The 23542-nt window shown below is 43.7% G+C and overlaps 3 protein-coding genes across 16 annotated transcripts in view; 2 read left to right on the top strand and 1 right to left on the bottom strand.

The window, feature by feature from the left end:
* Positions 1–363: 363 nt before the first annotated feature.
* H4C14 (H4 clustered histone 14) lies at positions 364–1308 on the bottom strand. The gene has a single exon (XM_045519225.2). The coding sequence runs from the start codon at positions 1295–1297 to the stop codon at positions 986–988; it is 312 nt and encodes a 103-aa protein (XP_045375181.1). The 5' UTR covers positions 1298–1308; the 3' UTR covers positions 364–985.
* Positions 1309–8156: 6848 nt separating this feature from the next.
* LOC105071775 (histone H3) lies at positions 8157–8625 on the top strand. Its single transcript, XM_010958528.3, has one exon. It carries the CDS (start codon positions 8166–8168, stop codon positions 8574–8576), a length of 411 nt encoding a protein of 136 aa, XP_010956830.1. The 5' UTR covers positions 8157–8165; the 3' UTR covers positions 8577–8625.
* Positions 8626–8761: 136 nt separating this feature from the next.
* The window catches only part of LOC105071778 (histone H2B type 2-F), a 56231-nt gene continuing 41450 nt past the window's right edge, over positions 8762–23542 (top strand). For 10 of the 14 annotated variants that reach the window (XR_006726167.2, XR_006726168.2, XR_006726170.2 and 7 more), the window contains exon 1: positions 8762–9979. Coding sequence is in view for 5 of the 14 variants with exons in the window: in XM_074349347.1 (XP_074205448.1) it covers positions 9603–9979 (377 nt within the window). In the remaining 9 variants the exon portion in view is untranslated. Of the gene's footprint in view, positions 9980–12925; positions 23518–23542 lie in introns of those variants that run through there. The other 4 variants (XR_012501267.1, XM_010958532.3, XM_074349346.1 and 1 more) reach the window with 4 other exon arrangements.

Here is a 23542-nt window from a genome sequence, read left to right as displayed (position 1 = left end):
GAGAATGGCTTACTATAAATTTTTTTTACCATGGTGTTATAGGATGATTTGCTTCTGCCTTGTCAAAAACTAAACTGTGCTTTCTGTACTGATGGTGGGTATGTTTCTGCCAGTCTCTTATTCTTAATTACAGCAGGACCTAACAGAACAGTGACATGCCTGAGCTGTTTCTTGAAGACTTGCTTGCTTTCATGACAGTAAGATTCTAGTTTGCTCAGCTTTTATAGAAGGTTCATACTTGTTTCTTCTGCATCGGTTATCTTTGCAATGTTGTCACTGAAAGACGGATCTCATGTCTCATAGGTCCTTGACTAAATTCTCCCTTGAAGCTGGTACACACACACACACAATACTCTCAACAGGTAATTGTGAAGGGCCTTTTAATTTAGCATGAAAAAGGGAACCAAGAGTACTTTTCATACATTGGCCAAATAATTCATCAGGCATATTTTAAATCAGCATCAATGAGCTCACCTCTGACCTAATTTACCTCATTTTTGAATAGTTGGTGGCTGGACTTGGTTTTACTAGTGCTCTTGCACCTTTTCAGGTGGGGCTCTTAATGTCAGAACATCCAATGTGAACTCAGCCATCAAGCTGCCCAGCTAACCCCTCCCCTCCCCTCCTTTGCAAGGGTGGGAAGTGAAGCCCAGAGTACTTCCCACAGCCTGGTCCAACGGCCACAAATGACAGCACACTCAAAAGCAAACCAAGAAGTGACTTATATCTGGAGTATGATAGCCCTTCAGGTTGGTAACAGTGAAGGCCGACTGGTGAAAGGCAGCTTTTGGTAACTGGCATTGGTCTTCAAGGCTCTCAGCGGTTTGGGGAATCACTGCCTCCCAAACTTCTGACCCCTACTCCAGCCAACAGCCAAACAGAAATTTACCTCTACTTTCAGCAGGTGTCCAGCTCCTCTAATGACTGTGTGGTTGGCCCTAAGAAGGGCCTTTGAGATTGTCACACGTAGCTCAGAAGGGGCAGCTTAGCCTCCGAAGCCATACAGGGTGCGTCCCTGCCGCTTGAGGGCGTACACCACGTCCATGGCAGTGACCGTCTTGCGCTTGGCATGCTCAGTGTAGGTGACGGCGTCCCGAATGACGTTCTCCAGGAACACCTTCAGCACACCCCGGGTCTCCTCGTAGATAAGGCCGGAGATCCGCTTGACCCCGCCACGCCGAGCAAGCCGCCGGATGGCAGGCTTGGTGATGCCCTGAATGTTGTCTCGCAAGACTTTGCGGTGGCGCTTAGCGCCACCCTTGCCTAAGCCTTTCCCACCCTTTCCCCTCCCAGACATGACTAGCTGTGATCTGGAGGCAAGTCTGGGGACTGTGAAGGCGGCTTTTCCTCTGATATACAAGAGTATCGGACCAGATTGAAAACCGAAAGCGCGCGGGCGGGAAGCTTCTAAATTGTCCCCGCCCGATAGGCATTTCGTCATTTCTTTTCTGCTGCTTCCCCAACACTTTTCCACCTCCGCAGCTCCCTCTAACGGACTCTCACCTTTTATTTGTATTTTATTTACTTATTTATTTTTTGAAGTATAGTTGATCTGCAATTTTATATTAGTTTCAGGTGTACAACAGTGAGTCAACATTTTTTATAGATTAGACTCCATTTAAAGTTATAAAATATTGGCTATGTTCTCTGTGCTGTATAATCATCCTTGTAGCTTATTTATTTTATACATAGTAGTTTGTACCTCTTGATCCCCTACCCCTGTCTTGCCCCTTCCCCCTCGTACTCTTACCTTAAAAAAAAAAAAAATCTATTTGCCAGAGTCCCGGGGAGAATTCGGATCCAAACTTCTGGATTCTGCCGCTGTTTCTGCCTCTGTCTCTCTCCATCTGTGGATGGAGAAAACATTAAATTTAGATTAATAAGAAAGGTCTTAGTGGGGAAGACCAGAAGAGCAAGTAGAATCCAGAGACGGGAAGAAGAGAGCGTGCCGCCGGCTCTAACCCCCACAGAAGGATCCCAGGCTTCGGGGCGATGGTTACATACAACTGCAGCAATGGAGTTCCCATAATTAGACTGACAGACCCAGGAGGCGAATTCAAGAGCAGCGGCAGCTGGGATGTGTGTGGAGAGGGAAGAGGGGAGACCGCCACGATTCCCGAGTCTCGTCTCTGTTTTAATTGCTCCTCACCCAGGAGAAACCATATCCTAGGAGAGCTGTTCTCACGGTACTGCCAAGCCTTCCCACGGAGGGCAGTGGGTCCAGTGCACGGTCATGTAGAGCTCTGCTGAAGGAAGCAATACGTACAGAAAGAAGACTGAAGCGTATTCGCCGTTTCTACAGATCCTCTAAATTAGACCATGTTTTCAGCCAGGATTCAGTGCCCAGATTAGTGTCCCCATTGAGGCCCACGTGGAGCTAACAAAGTTTGCTGAGTTGGGTTTCACAAGAGGACATCTGCTTCATACTGAGAGTCATTACCAGAAGCTGCCTTATGAAATTGGTTGGAGTCCTTACTGATATCATGTTCATTACCTGGGCCTTCTGCAGAAGAATACAGGAGATGTGGTTTCTGCATCAAAAAAAATTATATTTTTTCTGAGACATGTTTATTATTTTTAAAAAATCTTATGTGCCTTCTTTCATCTCTCCTTTAGCTCTACTTTCTATATGGTAATAATCCTAAATCTATAGCTTTATCCAGACTTCTGGGCTCCAGACATGTAGCTCCTCCTGGGTGTTCTTTGGACATTTTAAACTCAAAATTCAGAATCTCCAAAGATTAAACTTAAAATCTCCAAGGTATGGCTCTCCTGGGGGCCGAGGGAATACATTCTCCTCCCTCCCACTCCATAAACACAGGGGTTCTCTCTCTGCTCACTGAATGCTGTCATCATGATCACATACCTAAATCAACGCCCTGGAATTCACAATAGTTTCTGGAGGGTAGGAGCATAAGCCGCCTCAAAATACGCTGCCTTGGTGTATTGGTTATTTTGAGCTGTAGTACTTTGAAAAACAGCAAATGCAGGGGCAGGCTTTCTTTGAAGTCCTCTGCCTAAAGACAGATCCTCAGAAAGGAACTCTATTGACAGGAATCCCGTTCCCAGGTGGTTTCATCAACCAGGGAAGATTGACTCTTGTCACAGGAGAGGAGGCTAGAAGTCAACACCACACTCAGACAAACTTTGTCACAAACTGTCATACCTTTCATCTTTTCTAAGGGCCCATTCATCTTTCCTAAAAATCATTTACTCTCCCCAAGAGGCCTACATGATCTCTCCCCTTTCCCCATTAAGATGGTATTTAAGTCTGAATTCTAAGCCACTTTGAGGAGCTACTCATTTTTCGCCAATATCTCCCATGTATGCATAAGGTATACATGTTAATAAACTTCTGTTTGCTTTTCTCTTGTTGCTCTGTCTTTTACTACAAGAATTTCAGCTCAGAACTCGGAAGGGTAGAGGGAAATTTTTTTTTCCTCTCCTGTAATGTCTTCCTCTCCTTCGGTTGCTTCAGGGCAGAAAAACACATTTGCTCTTTTCTGACCCTTTAGCGACTCTTACCAGAATCTATCATATTAATTTAAATGCCTTTGGCATCTTACATAACCCCTCCCCCCCCCACGACTATCTGGCAGTGATTTTTTGCTTATTTTTCTTTGTAAATTGACATGTTCAATGTCTAGCATAAGCTCAGTAATTATAGAATGAACAGTTCCTGCATTTGACTGCTTTTAAACACTAGTAGAAAGGAAAGGCACAACCAAATCACAACATGATAAGACAACCACAAGCCAAGGCTGACAGAAGGGATGGTTTTTGGTGTCAGAGGGAACAGAACCCTAGGCAGAATCCAAATATCTACAAACTTCCCTTTCAATACTTTTCATCCTCCTCCCAGGAGCCTAATCACGCATTACCTAAACAAAATTCTCTCCAAAATAAACTCTCCCCTTCCCAGTTGCAAGAAGTTCAGACTGAGAAAGCAATTCACATGTAGCTGTGAATATTAAATGAAATAATATATACATGCTGGTGATTACAAAAATTAAATGAAAGAAATATTGAGGAAGAAGGTATGTTAAAAAATACTTTTTTTTTTTTTTTTTTTTGCAGACAGGCTATGTGTCATTTGAGTTGTGACCATTCTGTCTTAATTTTCCCCACAGACCAAAAGTAGTGTCATGCTAACGTCTGTGGCCTGAACATTAAAAAAAAAAAAAAAAAAAAAAAAAAAAAAAGTCCAATTTATTTCTATTATAAACAAACAAACATAGACCTTAAAATTCCCACAAAATGTAGCTTAAATCTCATGAGGATGGTTAATGGAACAACAACAACAAAAATCCTCATTTGTATAACTTTGAAATACTGTGTAACATTAGTTTAACCTACTGCAGTCCACAGGGATCTGTTACGTTGGAAAGTCAGAAATTGTAAACTTGTAGCAGAGGGAAAAATTTTTCTTCTACATCTTAGATCATGTGATTGGGCCTGAGAATTAAACTGACATAAGTCTGGTTAAAAGGGAAAAAGCATACCAATTTAAATACTTTTCTGTGTACACAAGAATCTTCAGAAGGAAGCTGAAGACCTATATAGGCCCCAACACTTATTTATATCTTTTAAAACAAAGTACAATAAATTCTGGGGATATGACAAGACCAAAGGGCTTGGGTGGTTAACTAGGTGCAGTTAACTAGGGGAGTTAACTAGGTGGAGAAGTAAATAGGAAGATATGGGTTAGTTTAATAAGGTTTGTTTGTACAGATTTCTCTTGGCTTTGATTCCCCATCCTGGTTACGCTCCTGGTAGCGGGAAGACCTCTTCCAAGTGGGGGTTTTATCTCCTGTTTTAAGGAAGAAAAGGGGAGGTCAGAGTGCCCTTCTTGCATCTGCTGTTTTTCAAGTGTCTTTAGCTCAAAATAATCCTTCTACCAAAGTGGCATATTTTAGGGGTGACGTATACTGCCACTGAGGGGGTTCAGGACACGCCACTCCAAAATGTGTCAGCTTAGCATGTTGAATATTTTAAGCTGAAGAAATTTTGAGAAAATGACAGAAGCAGGAGGGTCACCGACTTTCTCACCCAAAACAGGTCATAAAACCCTCTTGTGAGAGGTGCCCTCCCTACATCCAGAGGACAGGAGCAGCGTTTTCTCTAAAAAACAAAGGGATACAAAGAAGAACCCTAACTGACAGGCCTTGCTGTTTCCCCCAGGTTACTACACTAACCCACACTCATCATCTCACTGCTCATATCTCTACACGACTGCCCACTTTTCACCAAACCTGGCATAAAAACATTCAGGCCTGTTTCTTCAGATCTTGGTTTCCTTATGAATATTCCTGTGTCATGAAAAACTCAAATTCAGTTGTGTGTTTTTCTCCTGTTAATCTGTCTTTGTCAGTTTAATGTTCAGATCCAGCCAGGGACCCTAAGAGGGTCAAGGATAATTTTTGCCTCCCCTGCATGACCCCTCACTGTACAGTAGAGGCAGTAGTGTTAAGGACAGGGTTGGGGGGGGTGTTATCCAATGAGCAGGATGTTAAGAGAATGAGTATAGCTCAAAATGGAGTAAGAAAAAAAAGCTCAAAATCCGATGGCTTTTCAATTTGGTCCAGGGCTGCAGGCCACTCAAAATGAAAGGCAAGCAGGCACATGGCCCGACTAGCCCACAAACCAAAGATTCAGTCTCACAATAGGGATACTTGAAGCCCTGGGTATACTTGAAGTCAAAAACTAAACACAAATTGTCTTCCTGGAATATGTATTTTAATTTAGTCCATTACTTTTGTATTAAAACAAACACATGCACCTACAAAACATATGCCTCATAATTCACTTATTAACATTTTGCCCATTTCCCACGGTAAAATTTAAGCTTCTCATGCCTGTTCCCCACCCTGCCCCCCAGTGCTAAATAATGAAATTTCAGTGCTCAGTCTTAAAACTGCAGATTCTTAATATTTCTGATGAAAGAAACTTCAGAGATATTAAAGGAGAAAACCATCCCTCTTCCCCACAGCTTCAGCAAAGCAGAGGCTCTTCTGCATTCTCAACTTGTTTCTGATAACGTGGTCTTTTGAGACCCTCACGGGACTAGCGCTCTATTGTCCAGTGCGGAGACCAGGTGAAATTGAACTAATAGGAATCTGAATTCTGTTTTGAAAGGTGACTTCTAAGGCAACCATCCATCACAGATTGTTATAGTCACAGGGATGTTTCCTGTAACACCTCAAAATGTACATTCTGATCATTTTATTTGATTGGTTTCCTTGGAATTAATATTTAAATTGGTATCACTGTGTTTCTGAGAAGTAGAAATTCTTAATATTTCTTTATTAAGCCAGAGGAGGACTCTTGGAATGTTTTATATGATATGATATAAAGGTAAAACAAATCCCATGACTCTTGGATTCTATATAAGTAGACAGTTTGAGAATCTCTTTCTTGTTTAAATGAACACATCTATACATCATGGCCGAGAGTTGCATAGATTAAAAAAAAAATTTTTTTTAAAGAACATTTCAAAGAAATGTGACATTGGGGTGGGCTGCTTTGGGCTGTCATACAGATGCCCGCCCTGAGCAGTTTCCTCTTCTGATGGGAATAGTTCAGTTGAGTAATTTGATTGTATGGTGAGAAAATTCTTCAGTGCTTTAAAATATACCAAGCCTGATGAAACTGGAAATCCATTGTAATTTCATTCTTTTGCTTTATAATATTATGCAGTCCCTGTTAGTTGTCCAGGATGAGTCATAGTTTCTCTGAGACTCAGTTTCTTTATCTATAAAATGAGGAAAATATCATCTATTTCACAGAGTTGGGATTAAATGAGAAACTGTATGTAGAGAATTTTTAAATACTGAGTAGTGCTCTCTATATGTAAGGCATTATTACAAAACCATCACAGGAAAGGGTGACAGTTGTTCACAACAGTTACACATTTGCATGACATTTTAGATCTTCTCCCTAAAGCAGGAGATTGCAGCTGCCCAAGTAGACTTGAATATATAATATAAATTTCTACCTTGTGTTTAATGTTCAGGAAATCCCCTCAGAATCACTTTTATTTTATTTTGACTTCAGGAAGATGATCATTCTTACTGACACTATCAAGGTAAGTTTTGAGACTCTTGGGCCTGTTTTTGTTCTCAGGTTTGAGTTTTCATAAGGTTTAAATGAAATAATGCTTTTTCAATCAAATAAGCATTACAAGTTTTAATAGTAACTATTATAATTTTAAGCATTGGTAACCTTACATGACTGTTGTTTTATTATATGCAATTTTCGGAGCAATTCTTCAAAGCATATGAAAAAACTAAAAGGCAAAGGATTTTCAATTTCCTTTTAGAGAATAGAAAAGATATAAATCTTTAAAGCATCAGAAAACAATTTATTGAAGAAAATATGCTAGCAACTCAGTAATCAACTAATACTTTATTTGCTTTGACATTTCAACTTTCAATCTGACTGATAAGCAGCTGGACTACTTAAAACTACTGAACATTGTAAAGGAGAAATGAGTATTTCCAGCTTATCTTCCCTGACTTAGAAGCGTTCGTCCATAGGATCTAATTAGCCATGGATGGATTGAGGAGAAAACAGCATTCCAGGGGGAAAAGGCAAAAGAAAGGCAGAAGGCTCTACTATGTAAGTTGGTACCGGTCAGCACACAGCTTTGGCGGAGTTCCGAATCAGGTAAACATTAAGTTCAATTTTTGGTTCCTTAAGCTGCATATTGTTTTGTTGAACATAGTCATTATGAAACGCATCTAACGCGCTTAGCACAGTGTCAGGATCTAAATAAAATGTTAGCTTTGGGAGAGGAGTTACAATAACTAGTAACCGGAAATGCAGTCTGAAACCTAGGGCACGTTTGTATTTGTAAAGAACTTGTTAAAACATACATCCCAAGCGTGCAAAAACACTGCATAGATTGCTCTTACAAAAGTTAAAGCTTTAAAGGAAAAGGCCAAAAAAGAAAAAAATCTTTGATCGATAAAATTATAGAAGAGCACGGGGAAGGGAAAGTAATAAGGGAAGAGAGAAAAACGATTGAATTTTGCCCCGATAAATAGGATTGAATTCTAACCAATGAGATACAATTCTGGAAACTCCTAGCTTTTCTGGCCCAATCAAGGCGAGGCTATGTCTATAAATAAGGCTGCCGAGGGGTTGGTGAGCAAAGCTGGTGAAACATGGCGCGGACGAAGCAGACCGCCCGCAAGTCGACCGGTGGCAAGGCCCCGCGGAAGCAGCTGGCCACTAAGGCGGCCCGCAAGAGCGCGCCGGCCACGGGCGGCGTGAAGAAGCCGCACCGCTACCGACCGGGCACCGTGGCCCTGCGGGAGATCCGGCGCTACCAGAAGTCGACCGAGCTGCTGATCCGCAAGCTGCCGTTCCAGCGGCTGGTGCGCGAGATCGCGCAGGACTTCAAGACGGACCTGCGCTTCCAGAGCTCGGCGGTGATGGCGCTGCAGGAGGCGAGCGAGGCCTACCTGGTGGGGCTGTTTGAAGACACGAACCTGTGCGCCATCCACGCCAAGCGCGTGACCATCATGCCCAAAGACATCCAGCTGGCCCGCCGCATCCGCGGGGAGCGGGCCTAAGGCTTTATGTCTAGGTAGACGACCTAAAGGCTCTTTTCAGAGCCACCCACGTCTTTCATAAAGAGTGGCTGTACTAGCTTTCAGTTCGGTCGGTTTCTGTTGTGCACAGCTGAAGAGGGTTGGCGGAACTCCCAGGTGTTTGGGTGTGGAATTAACATTGTCCAATGCCAGAGGGACCTCTAGGGATCTAGGTCGTTTTCGGCCAAGACCGCTCTTACATTGTGACTTAACTCTAGAGAGCTTGCCTTGCTATTTCTGTGACGAGAGTTTAGTGAGGATACCGTGCTCTACCAGTCGTTTGTAATGCTTAGCAAGCTGCTGTATAACGTAAACTTTAGCACGTCTTAATACAGAAATTAAATGACACGGTAGTCATGAGTGATAAGGGGTTGTGAAAATGGGTTTTCGGCTCAATTATACAGTCACTAAAACTAGGCTGGCAAAATCCTCGATCCCCAAATTTTTGGTTGGGATTAAAACTGATAAAAAGGACTGGGGGCAAGGGACATTGTGCTGAGTCCCGAGTATGTAAGATCCCATCTTACTGCATAAGACAGGCTGCACAAACCGTTAAAAAAAAGGGGGGGGGGGGAGCTGAGGTATTGTTTCAAGAACCAAAACAAAGCAAACTTCCACAAAGTATAGAGTAAAATGACGCAAAAATAGAATGTTAACTTATCTTTAGCTGGCGCTTCAGATTTACATCGTATGCAAGTTAACAAAAATGAAAGTTAGCAAAAGACCCCAAACATGAAACTACACTTTACATAATTTACTGGTCAGTGTGAAATGGAACGTTTTGATTGGTTAACATGACTTTTGTTCTAATGACCACTAAGGAAGCGCGAACAGAACCTTATTTGCATGGACTCCACCCCTATGACGACACTATTGGATTTTAACCAATAAAAACGCAGTACTGTGCTAGTCTTCATTTGCATGCAGGCTCTATAAGTAGCGCGTAACCAAGCCATTTGCCGCAGTTGGGATTGCTTCTAGTAGAGTGTTGGTTATCTTCGTGCAAAAATGCCGGATCCAGCGAAATCTGCTCCTGCTCCCAAGAAAGGCTCCAAGAAAGCTGTCACGAAAGTGCAGAAGAAGGACGGTAAAAAACGCAAGCGCAGCCGCAAGGAGAGCTATTCCGTTTACGTGTACAAGGTGCTGAAGCAGGTGCATCCGGACACCGGCATCTCGTCCAAGGCCATGGGCATCATGAACTCGTTCGTCAACGACATCTTCGAGCGCATCGCGGGCGAAGCGTCCCGCCTGGCGCACTACAACAAGCGCTCGACCATCACGTCCCGGGAGATCCAGACGGCCGTGCGCCTGCTGCTGCCCGGCGAGCTGGCCAAGCACGCCGTGTCCGAGGGTACCAAGGCCGTCACCAAGTACACCAGTTCGAAGTAAGAGCGCGCAAGGGACGAAATAGATTATTTACTTAACCCCAAAGGCTCTTTTCAGAGCCACTTAAGTTATCAGAGAAAGTGGCTGTAAACACTTGGTAGAAGGTTGGTTAGCTTTTGGTTAGGTGGGGTGGGCCTGTGGTCGTAAGTGGACTTGAATTTGGTTTTCGTTTGGGGCCGTGATGAATATTGCGGTGGCTGTTAAAATTTGGATCCTCCTACAGTCTGGTAGTGTCGCCTAGCAGTACAACTCTTGCTGGTATAAATGAGTAACTAGTTCTCAATGTGGCTCCTACCTAGTCTGAGCCCTCAATGGGAGCCTAGGTACAGATAGCAGGGATAAGCGACCCCCTTTTGCAGAAGTTTGGTTTTTTGTTTTTTGATGTGGGGGAGGATGACTAGCCTGTCCTACTGTTTCATCTGTTTGTCCTTAAATGTTTCCAGAGTCTTACATTTTTATTACTATTAAGGTAGTAAACAAACTAGGATTTACTTTATTCTAGAGCACAGAGCTCTTAGTTCCCTAGTCCCTGCCGTTTATTAAAGTCTATATATTCTTAACATATACCTCTAGGTGTCTGTCACAAACTTTTCTCAGTGTAGCCAGGTGATGTATGTTGGCCTGTCTGTAAATCTCAACTTAGCCTCCCCTAACTTCTTTTGAGTCCAGCAATCCTCAACTATATTTTGCCCCTCAACTCTGTGGGACATTTGGCAATATCTGGAGACAATTTTAATTGTCATGTGGGGGGAGGAGCGCTACTGGTACCTGGTGGGTAGAGGCCACAGAGGCTGCATAGGACAGTCCTCACAGCCAAGAATTATCTGGTCCATAACGTCAACTGTGGCGCCAAGGTTGAAAGACCCAGCGCCCAAAGACTTCCCTTACCTTCAGGGTTTTTGGGTTTTTTTGTTTTTGTTTTTGGCCCTTCAGGATTTAATCTTTATTTAGGTCAAACCTTTCCCCAGTCCCTACCCAGCCAGTGTTGTTGCCCTTGGTGAAGCTGAGCAGTTCATAATTTACTGTGATTATTTAAATTCCACAGGAAAATTACCTCCTCCAGGGCAAGGACCTTGTCTTGGTTCTGTAACAAACTTTCCTGGTTGTGAGAATCACTCCATGCTTTCTAAACATACTTCAGTTGCCTCTCCTAAAGCTTTCTGATAAGGTCGCGTCTAGGGGAAGTGGGTTTTAGTGTTTTCAGGTGTATTTTTAAAAAACAGATTTGGGGGTCATATATACAAAAGAGCACAATTAACAAGTATAAATTTCTGAAGCCCTCTCAGTTCAAATCTTGCATAACTCAAGACTAATCCTGACAAAGGCTGGATTTTTTTTTTTTTTAATAATAGACTTTTTTTTTTTTTTTTTTAAGAGCAGTATCAAGTTCACAAAAGGCTGGATATTTTTACCAAATAAAATATACTCTTGAGGAAATCTAGAAAATCTTAGTTTCTAATTCACTTGACAGTCAAACTTGGAAATTAAGCCATTCTTTGTAAATTTGGGGGAATTTACATCACTTTGTGCTTAAAATGAAGTTTAGTAATTTATAATGTAGGAGTTCAAATTTACATCCAATTAAAAGTTGTATAAAGTGGGCTGTATCTGATTTCTTTTTTTCACTGGGAAATTGAGATTCTCTGTGAGTCATCTTTCCCTGGAGGCTACCAGAGATGACTCAGCTGAGAACCTAAAATTTCCAGTTGAAAGAAGATAAACCATTATACAGTACAGTTTATGATAGGGAAAAAAAAAAATCACCCTAAGAATGAGAAGGCCAGGGTGGTGTGTCCTGTAGCCAGTCAACCTGTCAGTCTGTTGTTCCCCTTAGCTAGGATCCTAAAGGCCAGGGACTCTTCTCCCTGAGGACTAGGGACCATGTTTCTCACCATCTTTCAGATTTATTAAAGCATTGTCAGTTGGCCCATTTATCCACTCACTAAAGGATTAAGCCTCAACTCCTTATCCTGAAACTAAAAGCCTTCTACCAACTGGCCAAAATGTACCTTCTTCAATTACTCATTTCCCCCAGACCTCTAGCTAGCTAAAGCGGCCTTTAATGCATCTTAAAGGATTTCTCTTCCTTTGTGCTTTGGTTGTGTCAGTCTTCTGCGCTGTACAGTTTGTCATTCTCTAGGCTCCTCAGAGCCTATCATCCTGCCAGTTCTTTAAACTCTTGCTCAGATCTCACCCTGTGAAGCCTTCCCATCCTATCTTTGTTCATGGGGGAGTCTTTTTCATTTTAAATCTTAAGGCTCTATTCTCTGCACAATGAATTTAAAGTTAATAGTGTAGCTTTGTGAATTCTGTAGCCTTGTTCCTAAATTTCATTTTCATTGGCTTTATGTTTTCTTATGTTTGTCTTCTAGAGGGTAGGGTCCAGCTTTTTATACTACTTGAGATCTTTCACAAAGGCTATCCCAGTGCCTGATACAAAATAGCTCTCAAAGTTTGTTGACGATTCCCCAGAGCATAGAACACTAGAAAACTGGTGTGAGGATGGCAGGTTCAAATACTCCAATGAGATTTTTTTTTTCCTCCGGTTTTTCCTAATTTTTTTCTTGCTCCTTTAACCTGGAATGCTTTTAGTTGCTCTTAATAATTATTGGCCCAGTTACAATAACTGTTAGACATTCAAAAATTCTGAGAGGAGCAGATAAAGTACTGCACTTGACAGCTTCCCTTGAGCCAATGAATGTTATATTTGTGACCAAAACAATGAGATTAGAGCTTTTTCAGCCTAGTTTGAAGTACTGCTTTTCCAGTGTTGCAAACAAGGAAGTGGTTGGATTGGGGGGAGGGTGCATCCCAGAAGTGTGTGATATTAAGATAAGGAGCCTTAAATATCAGATCCTGGGAGTGCTGCAGCTGTAGAAATGGGCGTGGCCTGGGTCAGGTCAAATGTCATTGACATTGATTGTCTTTTTTTCCATCTTTTCAAGGGCTGGTGAATGGACTGTGATATGCATAGAAACCTATAAAAATGACAGTTTAATCTTCTGTCATGACTTTCAGACAAATATCTCATTTTTAAACTAGTGCCCTTCCTAAAATTGATCTAAAAGGCAAATTTATCACATTTGGCATGTCTCCTTACTCAAGACTCCTAACAGGTAGAGTAACAAGCAGGAGAAGGGCAGACTGATGAACTTGTACCCGTATCCACTACAGGATCACTCCCCGCCGGGGAGCGCGTGCTTGCTTTCCTGGGCTGCTTCACTCCTCTCCCTGCTGCACTGGGAACATGGAGTAAGAGGGACTTTGCTTATCTAAGCATCTTTGTTGGGGACTCTTCCTATCAATCCCAACCAAGATAGCAAATCTAAACCAATACTGTATACTAGGGTTGATGGCAGAGAGTAATCACATCCGTTAAAGATCCACACTGTCCAATCGAAGTTTGCACAATGATGGAAACATTCTGTATCTGTGCTGTCAGTACAGCAGCCACAAGCCACATGTGGTTACTGAGCACTTTAAATACAGCTAGTGTGACAAGAGCTGAATTTTTAACTTTAATTAATTTGAATTTAAATCACCACATGTAGCTAGAGGTTACCATGCTAGACAGTGCAAGTCTAAAGGAGGGAAGTGGCCCCCATAATGCCTGTATTTTATTAAACAGCCTGGCCCTTGAATTTAGGTGGACCCTGGAGGTGACTGCAAGCTCAGCTCATTAGTGGCCACAGTTGTAAGCTGCCATGCCAGACACGGGAGCTTTACTAGAGCAAGCTGACACGGCCTTAGGTATGTGGTATGTGACTGATGATTTGGTGGGTACACTCATTTCTATCTGAATCGCGAACAGTTTACATTCACATGGGACAGGTAACATACATTACACAGCTTTGCCCCAGAGCTATCTTCAAAATTATTTTCCCTAGATTTAAAAGAATATGGATTCATTGTCTTCTATCCAATGTTGTCCAAATGAGAAGTCTGACATAAATTTGACTCCTATATCTTTGTAAGAATTTTCTGAGTGTTTTTAGAATTTTCTCCTTAACTCTTGTGTTTTGGAATTTTATCACCATGTCTCTAGGTAAAGGTACTTTTAATTCATCTCTATATGAGCTGCATTTAATGAGACCTTGCCGTCTGCAGATACATATTCTGTGAAGTAGTCTCCTTTCATTCGCTCAGGAGCCCCATGTATGACAGCTGGGCTGTGCACTGCACAGCTGCAGGGGACACTGTTCACAAAGATTATAATTGAAACGGTGCTCCTGAGGCTGTGCAGTGCACAAGCAGTGAGCTTTATTTGGTAGACCTATATTTTATTTTTTACATTATTTCTATTCTCTCCTCAAACTCCTAGTGGGTGAATTTTGGAACATCTGAATCTATCATCCATGTCATATAACTTTTTTCATATTTTCTATCTTTGTATCTTTTATTTGACATTGTGGGGGAATCTCTGGGCTTCATCTTTCAGCTCCCACATTTTTTCCAGCTATACTGATTCTATTCTGGACTTAGTCCTACTGTTGAATTTTTGCATTAGTAACCAAATTTAAAATTTCCAAGATGTTTATTGTACTTTTTTTTTTTATTGAAGTATAGTCAGTTCACAATGTGTCAATTTCTGGTATTCAGCATAACAGTTCAGTCACACATACGCATACCTATATTCGTTTTCATATTCTTTTTCATTATAGGTTATACAAGATACTGAACATAGTTCCCTGTTCTTACACTCTTCACCCTTATTCCATCTGCCATTTTTTTGGTCAATTTTCTATCACTTCTAGGAATTTGGGGTGGAAGATGGGAAAAATGCAACATATGTTCAGTAAACTAGATTGAATTAGTAGGTATTTCCACTGTACGTTAGAGATGAAAAAGTTCCATAGCCCTCAACAGGCATTCCCTACTTCCAACATCAACTAACATTGTGTCAAGCAATAATCTAAGAATTTTATATGTATTTACTCATTTACCTTTCAAAAAACCATTATGAAGTAAGCATTACTATTACTCTCAATCTAAAGCTGAGAAAACTGAAGCATAGAAAGTTCAAAAACCTTGCCCTAGTGGCAGTGCTGACAAAGAGCAGGGCTGGGAGACGATCTGTCTTAAGAGCCTGCACCCTTTCCTAACACACTATACAGTGTCTTACTCAGAAGACTTTAAGAACCCAACACCCTTCTGCACCACCAGGAAGGGTCAAATGCGTTTACTTGGACATCTCTGTGCTGCTGTGGGGTGATTGTATATGGTTGTATTTCTGTCCGCCAACTCAATCTAAAAGACTCAGGCCTGTAAGTCCGTGTATGTAGAATAATTTCCTCCTGCCAGGAAGAATAGTCACAGTCGTTTTACTCTTATAATCATTGGAACTTTAGTATTTCCCACTATAAATGATTTGCACATGCTAGTCCAGAAAGGTTGGTTGTCCTCAAAGTCACAGCCAGACTCCAGATGATTGCTGTTTCACTGGAGAGCATGCCATTTCTTCCTCAAAATGAAAGTATCTTTTCAGAGAACACATGTGTGGGGAACTTCTCCAAAATGTGTAAATCAATTATCCTAGCCTTTCTTGGAGAGTTTCTATCTCCATGAACTCACATACCATGTTTGGGAATCTCTCCCTTTACCACATGCTTCTCAAGTTATTCTCTTCCATCCTAAGTCAAAGGGTTAAGGAATAACATGTGCTTAGTGTGATATGGAGATGAGAGGCCAAGGCAGAAAGATGAACTTCTTACCCTTTGGGGGGGTTTGACTCCATACTTAGAAACATACAAAGATATGAGGAATAAAGGACAGCAAACAATTCTTTGGCTCCAATTTCACTGCCAGTGTGCACTAACAAAGGCGTCTATACCTAAAAGAACTTGTGGAAGCCCAAATTTTCAACTTACTTGTGTTTTCTTTTTGACATCCTGCTTTCCATTGTCAACCTTAATGTACAGCTTGCTTAGGGTCTTTCAGTTTTTATACAGTTGTAACTATGACATTGGTGGTAATCACTTAAGATTCTAATACCATTTACAATAACTCACAAAAATGAAGGACCTAGGAATAAATCTAAAAAGATGAATAAGACTTCTAGAGAGAAAAGTGTGACGTTGTTGAGAGTGACAGCATGTTCATGAGTTAGAGAAGTCAACATTGTAATGATGTCAGAATTGGCACCACCACCACCACCCACGCCTCCAAAAGATCTACGGATTTAATGCAATCCTACTCCAAATCTAATAGTCTTCTCAGGAGGATCTGACATAATTGATCACTCTTTCTTGAGATGCTTTCTTTCCTGTTATTTCTTTAACCTTACTGGCTACTCCTTGTTAACATCCTTTACTACCAGCTCTGGGGCCTTGTTCTCCAGGATAGGATAGGCCTCGGACCCTTAAGGGTGGAGCTCCACAGTTCCTAAGTGAATTTCAGAACATCCCTTGAGGAGCCAGGAGGCTTCCTGCCCACTGGCCTGCTGGTTCTACCAGCCGGGGATTCCTTGCTGGCTCTGATGGTGGTGGAACTGAGACAAGAGGGAAGGGGTAGGGCACAACCATTAAAAGAATGACATAGCAGTTACCACCAAGGTGACAGGAGATTCAACCCCCAGTAGACCTTGAGGCCCAAGATGGTAGAAAATTTGACTTCCAGTAGACCCTGAGCTTCGTTATATGCTCATTATAATATATTAGCATGCTAAATGACACTCCTGCAGGTGCCATAAAGTTTCCAAGGCTAATCATAAAAGGTCAACAAGTGGGTGATGGCTCAATTCCTGGGAATCCCAGCCCCTTCCCCAGAGGGGTATTTGGAATAATCCTCCCACTTGTTAGCATATGAAATTACTGAGCCAATGACAACTATCAAGCCTGCACCTCATGGTCACTCTCATGCTTTCTGAGCCGGCCTGCAGTCTATGGAGCATCTACTTTTGCTTTAACCACCCCCACACCTTGGTGCCAATCTCATTTTCCTAGAGGACCCCATGCTCTGAGGCTGCTCGCCTCTCTAGATGGCCTGCATCCTGCTGTCACCTGAAATAAAACGCACAACCTGTAAGCTGAGAGTTATGTTTCATTCAGCGGACTTTCTGAGGACTCGAACCCAGGAGGCAGCCTCTCAGATCACTTTAAGAGACTGTTCCACCTAGGGAAGAGAGGAGCCAGGATATATGGGAGTTTTTGCAGCCAAGACCAGGTACTCAGAATATCAAAAGATTACTGTTAATTAAAGAAACCCAGACATCTCCAGTTAAGGAATTTAGTGCTTTTTCTATGTCTGGGAAGGTGCAAAAGTCTGGGCTTGTTGAAATCATTCCTTTGACAATCACCTAGCTATCTAGGGCCAGGGTCCTGTTTTTCCACATCGTAAGTTCCCCCAGGAGGCACCGTTGTGGGTGGCAGCAGAGGCCCAGCTGCCTGCTTGTCTGCATCTTGAGTTCCCTCCGATCACTGTCGAGGGAGGCAGTAGCGGCTGGTGACTTGATGGCCACAGCACCCTTTGCTGATACGGCTGGCAGTATTTTTTGTCCACACTGCCTATGGAACGTGCATCTCCTAGGCCTCTTGCTCTCTCACCTTTGGAGATGGCCTGCACTCTGTTTATCTACTTTTACTTTAAACTAAATACCCCCCCACCCACCCCTCACCCCCCAACACACACACACACACACACACACACACACACACACACACACACACACACACACACACGCACACACACCTCGTGGCCTCCCTGGCCTTCTGAGGCAGCCTGCACTCTGTCTATAGAGTATGTATCTCTCTGAATAAATCTACTTTTACTCAGCTGTGGCCCGCTCTTGGATTCTTTCCTGCATGAAGCCAAGGACCTTCACTTGGCAGGGCTCGTCCCAGGGACTCGCCCGAGACCTGGGACAAGACCATCCTTGTGCCCCATTTTTCTTGTATCAGAACCAGCAGGGAATCATCCACTTGACTAGAGGGCCGTCTGGCAGTCTCCACCTGCTCCCTCTCTGCTGCCGCCTCCTGCTGCCTTTTTCTTGACTCTCGTGGGGACAGCTAGTGCCGGTTGAAACATCGAGACCCTGTGGACTCCTCCCTAGTGCAGATTCTTTCCTTGTCCCCTGTTTCTCTGTTGTAGGAAATAGGCTTCATCCAGCCTCCTTGACCTTCCCTGAGTTCCAAAGGGCAGTTTTAAACAGTAGCTAATCAGGGAAGGGAGGGGAGTCAGACCAGGGAGGAACAGTCAGGAAACTAGAGCAGGGGGGAGGGCAGAGCTCAGAGGTAGAGTGCCTGCTTAGCGAGATTGCTGGAACTCCGCCCTGTTACCTCACCACCAACCAATCAGGAGGTCACACACCCTGCAGCAATCGCTGCAAATTTTGCCTGTAAATGCTTTTCTCCAAAACCATCCGATTCCTGGTTTTTGGAGCATAAGCCGCCTGTCCGCCTTGCTTGGCCCTGCAATAAGCATTTCTCTGCTCCAAACTCCAACGTCTCAGTTTGTTTCGCCTCACGGTGCGTGGGGCACATGAACTTTTCGGTAACACCTTCCCCTTCCTTTGGTCCCTCAGTGCGGGTCTCCCTGGAGGCCGCAGCCCTGGGCAAAGTCCCTTCGGCTTCGCGCCTCCCAGCAGCCCCTGCGCCATTCGGCTGCCCAGGCTGCAGGTGCACTGGGCCGCCAGCGGGTGGCGCCGTCACCCGGTCCACAGGCAGGATCTGGCTCCCAGCCGCTCCCCGCCGCTCCCCGCCCCTCCACGCCCGCTGGCCTACAAATTGGTAAAAAGCTCCGCGGTTCCGGGAGGCCGCCGACCAACACCAAAGCTTTGGCTTCACGTGATGCTTGCTTCCTGCAGCTGCCTGCGGGGCCCACTCGGGAGTCTGATTCTCACTTGGCGACCCCCAGCAATTACGTCGGGATTTAGGCGAAGCAGCCCAAGAGTTGGGCGCTCTTTTGGGTACCGGGGTGAATCAGACACGCATGATTCCTTGCTCTCCTCTACCCGCCGGTCGCCGCTGCCGCCTACGTGACCAGACCTAATTTCTTGCCCCTGCCAGCTCTGGGGAAGCAAATGCTTCTCACAGGATTTTGGGGGGAAGTTGCAGGAAGCGTGCGGCTGCTAGCCTCCACGATGCTGTGACCCCACGCACCGGCGGGGGCGGCGACTAGGGTCGCAATGTGCACAGGTGACCACAAGGTGGCGCCAGCGGCCTTCTGCGAGATACGCTCGGAGCACAACGCCTCCGCCCAGTCGGGTTCGAGAGCTACCACCTTGGTCTGTCCATCCAGGAGCCAAATTCCACCAGGTAAGTGTGGAGCTATAAGTAAGTGTATTAATGACAGTTGTTAAATAGCTGTTTACAATAGAATCTACTATCACAACTCAGGAATAGGAATGATTCATGAGCGACAGCAAGCAGATTTGAAACCAAGTAAAAATACAAATATGGATTTACAGTATCTAGTACTTTTTTTTCTTGGTAAAAGTTAATGAAACAATTTCTTCTAAATTGATCAAGAAACTGTAAAACACCAACTTACCTTCAATACATTCCTTTTACATGAAGATGTAATGTTGATCTGTTAGAAGTGAAAGAACTTTCCACTCCTTTTTGAAATCATGCAGAATATTTAACTGAGGAACAGTCTGAGTCGCGGGTGAATGAGATCAGCTCTTTCCTTTTACTGAGGATGGTGAAAATGCAGGAAGACTGCTCTTTGAAGTCAGTGGATATTTCCCAGCATGCTTTTTACATATGTTAAATACTCTCTGTGATAACATTTATGCTATATGCACAGTGTTGCCAGCTTCTTGCCTTAGTTTACTTTAGGATTTTACATCCTCGCTGGGGTTGGGTGGAGCTATGCAACTGTTCTGACCAATGAGTTGGAAGTAGAGTGCTGTGTGTCATTTCTCCGCTGAGCATTTAATTCCTGGTTTTGAGATGCTCCTGATCTCTCACTCTGGCACAGCAGCTGGCCGCCTTCAGCCCCATCAGTTGACCCTAGTCCAATATGAATGAATAACAAAACTTTGTTGATTGAAGGTGCTAGGATTTTGGAGTTGTTCGATCCTTAACATACTCTGGCCTATTCTTATACAGCCCAAGTTGCAGATGTGTATTTCAGGTACAGAGCTGTGGATAAGTTTGTTGCTCTAGGTGAGATAAGGTGTGGTTAAATACAAATTGTCATAAAATTTGCCCTACTTCTCTACAATATACTAGGATTGGCCAACATGGGCCAACGTATCCCTTGCTAATACCTGGCTTTGCCCCTAACACCCATAAGTAAAAGATAAAGACACAAAAACTTACCTCTGGTTTATAGTTCCTTTGTCTCTTTGGTACACTCAAGAGATTTTTTTTATCCCCAGGGCAATGTATGATGATTTGGGATAGGTGAGAGATATGCCTTTCTTTTGTAAATTGGGAGACGGGTAAGTAGGGAAAAGGAGGTAGAAAAGATGAACCAGCTTCAAACAGAGCAGGCATGTTTGTAGTCAGTGCAACATAACGAAAAGGTGTGTATGGAAACTGGGCGCTGGGAGCTGACTCCCTTAAACTAAATCGCCAGTGTACCCATCAGAACATCGTTACGTATCCCTGTGGGTTCATGTCCTCCTACAGGACACCCGTGTTGGTGAGCGAAGCAATCCACATGTATGACATTAGTGAGTGGCAGTGACTCCAGAATAAACGGTTGTATGATCCATGTTTTACCAGTATTGAGTAAAATCCTGTTGACGCATTCCTTGATTTCAGCAAATAAAATTAGCAGGTTTGTATTTTGCTTCTAACTAGTGAAATTCCAAAGCCTGACCTTAAAATGGAAGCCTTCATAATTCCTAAAGGTATAATGAGAAATAAATGAAGATGGTCCCTCTCCCTTACAGCTGGAGGGAGAGAGGACACTTTGCATCATAGACCAGCTCACAAAATCAAATCTAATAAAGTATTAAACCAAGAACATTCACAGGAACACCAAGCTTATTCTCCTGTGCAAAACGGAGCCTGCTGCATATTTTTAATGTTACCAACTTGTTTGTTAAAATAAATGTGTCCCTAGAAGTGTTTTTTGAACAAACAAGCCTTATAAGACTCCAGAGATTTTACAGATTGTTGTAATGGCATGCAAAATGCTCAGGCTGTACTTTCTGGAAGCAGAGGCTGAGACAGAGCTTGGGGTGCAAGACAATTATTAGGCAGGAACCGTTGTGAAAGGAAGAGTGAGGACGTAGGATTGGGCAGAGGGGGAACTCAGACTGAGGTGAAAGCCTGACAGCCTCGCCTGACCCGCTGGGGTGCTCTGGAGCAGCACTGCTCATGACAATAGCCTGCTTTATTCCTGCAGGATGTGCAGGGGGCTCCAGGAAGGGTGTGACCTTAGAGGCGGCAGGGCAGCCCCCAGAAAGGCAAGGCATTAACTACAGCGGGGGGCTGCCTGCAGCGCACTCCCTGCCGCTGGCTGTCGAGCCCTTTCCTGTTGGGGGTTTGGGCAGCACACCTCCATGTCCCCATCGTCCACCCCATGCCATCTGGATCCACCAGGGGAGGAGTGCTAGCTCTTATTAGAGAAGAGTGGACTACTTTTGGAGGCTCAAAAGGTTTAGAAGCATTGGGGGTCAAAATTTGGGGGAATCTGCCAAGATGCCTCATTTGTTAGGTTCCCAGGTCTCCCAAATGGGGCCTTGGCCTCAGACTTTCTTTGAAGTTTGCGCCCCTGGACTTTGGCCTGGCCTTAGTGCTTGGCTTTCCTTGGCATTCCACTTCACAGGAGATGAGAGCTCCTTCCATGCCGGCAGCCAAAGAAGTTCTCTGGTTTTCAATTGCTTGTTTCCCTTAGCTGCTCATTGTCTCTCTGTAGAGCATCAATGGTGCTTTACTGGAGTCACTGAATTCCATTATCCTCCTGTCCACTGTTTCCTCCAGAGACCTCAAATACCTGGTCCATGGCAATTGCTGGTGCATTCCCTTCCACAAGGACAATTCCCAGTTTACCACTGGGGACAGTTTTAACAACTGAACTGCCACTTTGTGCCAAGGGCTCTCTGCGCCTCATTGCCCACTGCCTGGGTGAATTTTCCATCTCTAAAACCTTATCCTACTATCTGCTTTCTCAGACCACTCACTATAAGAAGCATTGCATATTGGGCTCTCAGGGAGCAGAGCTGAGATGGAGCTTAGGGTGCAAGATTTGTATAAAGGATCAACATCTATCAAAGAATAGAATGGGAAAGGGATTGGAAAGGGAAGGAAGCCGGATTGGGCAGCTGAATTGCAATGCAGACCCAACAAAACCTTAGCCAACACAGTGAGTCGGGTTCTCTGGAATGAGTCAGAGTCCCATGCTGGCTGAGGTGCTGTGTATCCGTGCCTCGCTTGGGTACCACGTGCGGGCTGCCCTGGGCTGGGCGCTTGGGCAGGGCTGCCCTCCGCAGCTGAGGGGGGCCCTGGCCCTGCCACACGTGGTCACTGTGGCCTGTCTGCTGGCCGGGTCCCTGCAGCTGGCAGCAAGTCAAAAGCTTGGGAGTGGGGGTTAGGCAGTAAGTCTCTACATCTCCAGTAGAAAATAACCTTTAAAGAAAAACATGAAATTGCAGTCTGTTGTCAATAGGCAATTTGTTGCCTTGGAAATAATGCCAAAAATGACATTTGACTTCTCAACATAGATCTTCGCAAGCTTTGTGAGTCAGATTAGGATTAGGTCAGCTGTATTCTCTTTTTTGGGCATGATGGAAAAATAAAAGCCAGTGACTGTCAGATTATTTAACAAATAATTTAAGAGAATATTGTTTCAGTTAAATTAATAGGAAGACTCTGGGGCCATGGTTGGTCACACCGACCCTGTGTCTGCTGTGGAAGAAGCCCCACTCCCTGTAATTTTTTACTTTTTAAAGACAAAGCTTCTCTTATCTATTGGAAAATTAATATTATTATTCTATAATTAGGCTTTACTTAAGTAAATTGTGGCACACACAGCCATAATTTTAAAAAGTAGAGGCTCTTTATTTTTACCTCTTGATGTGTTATTTGAAAAATGCGAGGTGTAATGGTGTATATGTTATGCTACCATTTGTGTACAAAGGGAGAAAGAAGGATGTCTCTATTTTCCTATAAAAGCACAAAAATCTCTGGATGACAGAAAACAACCAATGGTAACTATCTTTTGGAAAGGGCATCAGAAGGTGCAGCAGACTGTGTGTCCTCCCCACCCCAAGTCACATGGTGTAATCGAATCCCCAAAGGGGTGATTTTAGGAGGTGGAGGACTTTGGGAGGCGGCGGGATCATGAGGGTGGAGCCCTCTTGAGTGGAATTCTCTTAAAAAAAGAGACCCCAGGTCGCTTTCTCACCCGCTCCCCACGTGAGGACAGAGGGTGAAGGTAGCCGTGTATGAACCAGGAATTGGGCTCCCACCAGACACCAGATCTGCAGGCACCTTGATCTGGGACTTCCCCGCCACCAGAACTATGAGAAATAAATTTCTTTTAGCATCAAATAGTCTATTTTTAATAACTTGTTTTTATTTTTGAATATATGGCCAAATCCAAAATGTACAAAAAAAAAAAACAAAACACAGTTAAAAATCTCCTTCCCTCACTGACCCCTAGCTCCC

The sequence above is a fragment of the Camelus bactrianus genome, chromosome 21 (genome assembly GCF_048773025.1).
Source record: "Camelus bactrianus isolate YW-2024 breed Bactrian camel chromosome 21, ASM4877302v1, whole genome shotgun sequence".
Taxonomy (NCBI): Eukaryota; Metazoa; Chordata; class Mammalia; order Artiodactyla; family Camelidae; genus Camelus; species Camelus bactrianus.
Note: the sequence above shows the minus strand (reverse complement) of the source record. Positions and strands in the feature narration are given on the sequence as shown.